This window comes from Orycteropus afer, unplaced genomic scaffold (genome assembly GCF_000298275.1).
Source record: "Orycteropus afer afer isolate SDZICR_OR568_19922 unplaced genomic scaffold, OryAfe1.0 scaffold00278, whole genome shotgun sequence".
Classification (NCBI taxonomy): domain Eukaryota; kingdom Metazoa; phylum Chordata; class Mammalia; order Tubulidentata; family Orycteropodidae; genus Orycteropus; species Orycteropus afer.
The window spans coordinates 3,713,405-3,717,256 of NW_006921865.1; the positions used below are offsets into that span (position 1 = coordinate 3,713,405).

General features: G+C 38.8%; 1 protein-coding gene across 1 annotated transcript in view; it reads right to left on the minus strand.

The window, feature by feature from the left end:
• Window positions 1-3,852, minus strand: part of AGA (aspartylglucosaminidase) — a 15,014-nt gene that overhangs the window by 5,865 nt on the left and 5,297 nt on the right. Inside the window, exons 2-4 of the mRNA XM_007950570.1 lie at window positions 3,491-3,603; window positions 2,029-2,141; window positions 511-631 (exon numbers count right to left, since the gene is read on the minus strand). Of these exons, the coding sequence (XP_007948761.1) occupies window positions 511-631; window positions 2,029-2,141; window positions 3,491-3,603 (347 nt within the window). The remainder of the gene's footprint in view (window positions 1-510; window positions 632-2,028; window positions 2,142-3,490; window positions 3,604-3,852) is intronic.

Genomic DNA, 3,852 nt, shown 5'->3' on the forward strand with positions numbered 1-3,852 from the left:
GTGCGGGATCGGGCAGTGTTTCGTTCTGCTGTGCATGGGGTCGCTATGAGTCGGAAACGACTCGACGGCACTTAACAACAACAACATAGTCATGGGAGCTCTGGTGGCATAAACCCACCAGCCACTCCTTGGAGGGGAGATTAGGCAATCGACTTCCATAGTGATACCGCCTTGGAAACCCCAGGAGGGGTCTCTATGAGTCAGATCTGACTCAACAGCAGGGAGTTTTTTGTATATAGTAATACTTAGGCGTTAAAACAATCAGGATCAAATTTTGGCACAAGAAATGGGAATGAAGAAATTAAGAGCTGCATGAGAAAGATGTGGCTTTCTGCTTCCATAAAGATTTACCACCTTGGAAATCCTATGGGGAAACTCAACTGTCCTATAGGGTCACTATGAGTAGGATTCACTTGACAGCAATGAGTTTGGTTTGTTTTGGTTTGGTGTATGAAGGCAAATACAAATGGCTAAACTTTAACCATGAGAACTGTATAAAAGTCAAATTACCAATAGTATCATGACCGTAATTATCTCCTGTTTCTTTATAGGTAGGATCATCTTGTTTTAAGATACTATGTGGCTTGGGTTTGTAGGGTCCACAGTATTTTGAAGCATCTGGTATAACATTCTGTAAACAAGATTTAAGGTTTATTTTTTAAAAAACAGTGTTTTAAAAAGTGGGCAAGTACTTAAATACAATCACCAAACACTAGCAAGAAACCAAAAGATATAAGGTAAATGAAAGATAAAAATTAAACCATAGTTATGTTTTTCATGTGAAGAGATGGATGTTATTTTATTAATACTTATATTGGCCTTAGAATTACATTAAATATGGGTTAGACACCTTTAACTTCTAGATTAGATTCCTGATTTTTTTTTCTCTCAGTGTCTAAAATTCTCCGAACAATAACAGATATAAATGAAGATTTAAGTTAGCAGTGAATCCTCATATACAACCTGACCTTCAAATTTCAGAATGTATTCACTGGCCAAAGTAGAGGTCTTACATTTAAAGCAAAATCTGTTTTAAAACCATTCCTCCCACACAACAAAGATAGGCTTATATGAACTTTTTCTAAGTGATATTCTAAGATTAGCTTATACATCTTAAAAGCTTAATAACCCAAACCCACAAATTCATATATATGTATGTAGATTGGTATGAGGCAAGAAACCTAAGACCGATGCCTTAAGATTTGAGCCCCAGGTGCCCCCTCAAACCTAGTTTTATGAGTTGCCTGTTTCAAGTGTTAATCCCACAGACTTCTTGGTTATTCAAAACTATTTAGGGTTTATGGAGAAAACAGATGAGCGACCAAGACACCTTAGAGAAGGACTCTGGAAGATAAAGGAAAACTAATTTATTATAAATGTCCCATTGTTTCTAGGATCAGTTATCCCACTAATAGCATGTCGTTGTTGTTATGTGCCAACGTGTCGGACCCGACTCATAGCAACCCCTCCTTGGGTTTCCGAGGCAGTATCACTATGGAAGTAGATTGCCCAACCTTCCTTCCGAGGAGTGGCTGGTGGGTTTGAACTGCCAGCCTTCTGGTTAGCAGTCAAGTGCCTTAAGCACTATGTTACCAGAGCTCCTACTAATAGCATATTAGACCTATAAATTCTCAAGTGAAATAAGGGCAAGATATTGGGTACAGCTGATATAGATAAGTTCTAAGAAATAAGACTAATGGTTTTCGAAGTTTGATTTCTTTTAGACCTGGAGCCTTTTGCTACAAGCAGAGCAGGTCCGATGTAGGCAGGTCCCTCGCCCCACAGGAGAACTTTAGTTGAAAAACTTGCCAGAAACCAGTAGATCTGTCACTTGTTTGTGTGTTAAAGTCAGCTAGAGAGCTTTTCAAGAATACCCAGGCCCAGAGACCCAACTTAAACTGCTCGTTCTAATGTGCTGCCAGGATGCTAACCAGCACCCCAGGCAGCAGGTGGGCAACAACAAGCAGAAGGGACATCAATTAATATATTCAAAGGATTCACTTTAAAAAATTAAATGTCTACACATACCCTCCAATAATTTGGCTGGCAATTCTGAGCACGCCAATCTGAATGAAGAGCTCGAGAAGTATTGGTAGATAAATCTTCACTGGCAAATCCCATACTTTCAGCAAACTTAGTGGCTGGAGATTGAGAAGAAAAATGTAAATCAATCAAGTATTTCTTTTTAAATAAAGTGTATGTACAGGAAGTACTCTAGGTTAGCTGACACTCAAATCAAACCAAACCCACTGCTGTCAAGTCTACTCCAACCCATAGTGACCCTACAGGACACAGCAGAACTGCCCCATAAGGTTGCCAAGGCTTTAAATCTCTATGGAAGGAAGCAAACTGCCACATCTTTCTTCTGAAGAGTGGCTGGTGGGTTTGAATCACTGACCTTTCAGTTAGCAGCTAAGCTCTTTTAACCACTGCACCACCAGCATTCCAGCTGTCACTTAACTGGGGGAAAAAAAAAACCAAACACACTGCCGTCGAGTCAAATTGACTCACAGCGACCCTTGGGTTTCCGAGGCGGTATCACTATGGAAGTAGATTGTCCAACCTTCCTTCTGAGGAGTGGCTGGTGGGTTTGACCGCCAGTCTTTTGGTTAGCAGTCAAATGTCTTAGGCACTATGCCACTAGAGCTCCTAGCTGTCACTTAACTGGGGTACAATTACCCATGATGGTACATGAAGACTTTCAAAATAGTATTTAGACAATAAAAGTTATAAGGGAAGCAATTTCCAGATCAATATTGCTATGTACTCTTTTCTAAAACTTATGTGCTGTGACTCTTGGGTTGTGTGTTATGACAGTTCTCCTTTTCTGCTTTTCTTCCACAGTATCTTCTTCCACTTCACAAAAGGCACATCTCTTCATCAACACAAAATCTTACTGCTCTAACACAGGTGCAGTGCCCTGGGATGTAAAAGCATTGAGACGCCAAACAAAAGGACAACTAGATTCCAATGAATGAGTAACAAGTCCTTTTGCTTGTCAAGTCATTTCCAATTTTGTACTTTAAACAAACTTGAAAGAAGCCTATTCAAGTTGTTAACTAACAAATCATTAAAAATAGTTTTGTCTATAGGTCACTGTATGACTTTTGGTATATAATTGGAAGCAATTCACCATCATGGCAAAACTCCTTCAATTTCCATCTTTTTGGTTAGCAATGCTTCTTGGGTCCTACACCTATAATGTGTAACAGGAAGACAATGCTGAATAAGGTTTTGGTCTAGCAATTACTCATCTATGGATAAAGAACTATTAAAATAAAATCCTATTTTAATGATAAAGAAAGTGAGATTTAGAAGTTAAACTAGTTATCTAAAGGTAAATAGATATTAAGTAAAACAGCTTACTGTTATAGTAAGCTGAAGTCAGGTCTCCTTTTATCTACTATTTTACGTGGAAACTTATTTTCATAGTGAAGATAATTGAGAAAAATGCTAGAAAAAGCATCATTATATCATAGTTAGAATATACCTAACTCTCCCGCTAAAAGTGTGTGTGTTGTATACTCCAGCACTTTTCGAGCCACACCAATAGCGTTTTTAATTCGTCTAAGAGCTCCTACTGCTCCTACATCCATAGTAGTGCTGCAAGAGAAAAAAAACACAGTAATAGATAAAAAAAGGTAGTTTCATAGGTTAATAGATTTTTGAAAAAAATATGCTTTTCTGCCAACAAGTATTTTTTTTAGGATAAATTCCACCACTTTGGTGCAGAAGAGACAGTTGTTGTTGTTGTTGGTATTTGCCGTCGAGTCGGCCCCGACTCATAGCGACCCCTCCTTGGGTTTCCAAGGCAGTATCACTACGGAAGTAGGATTGCCCAACCTTCCTTCC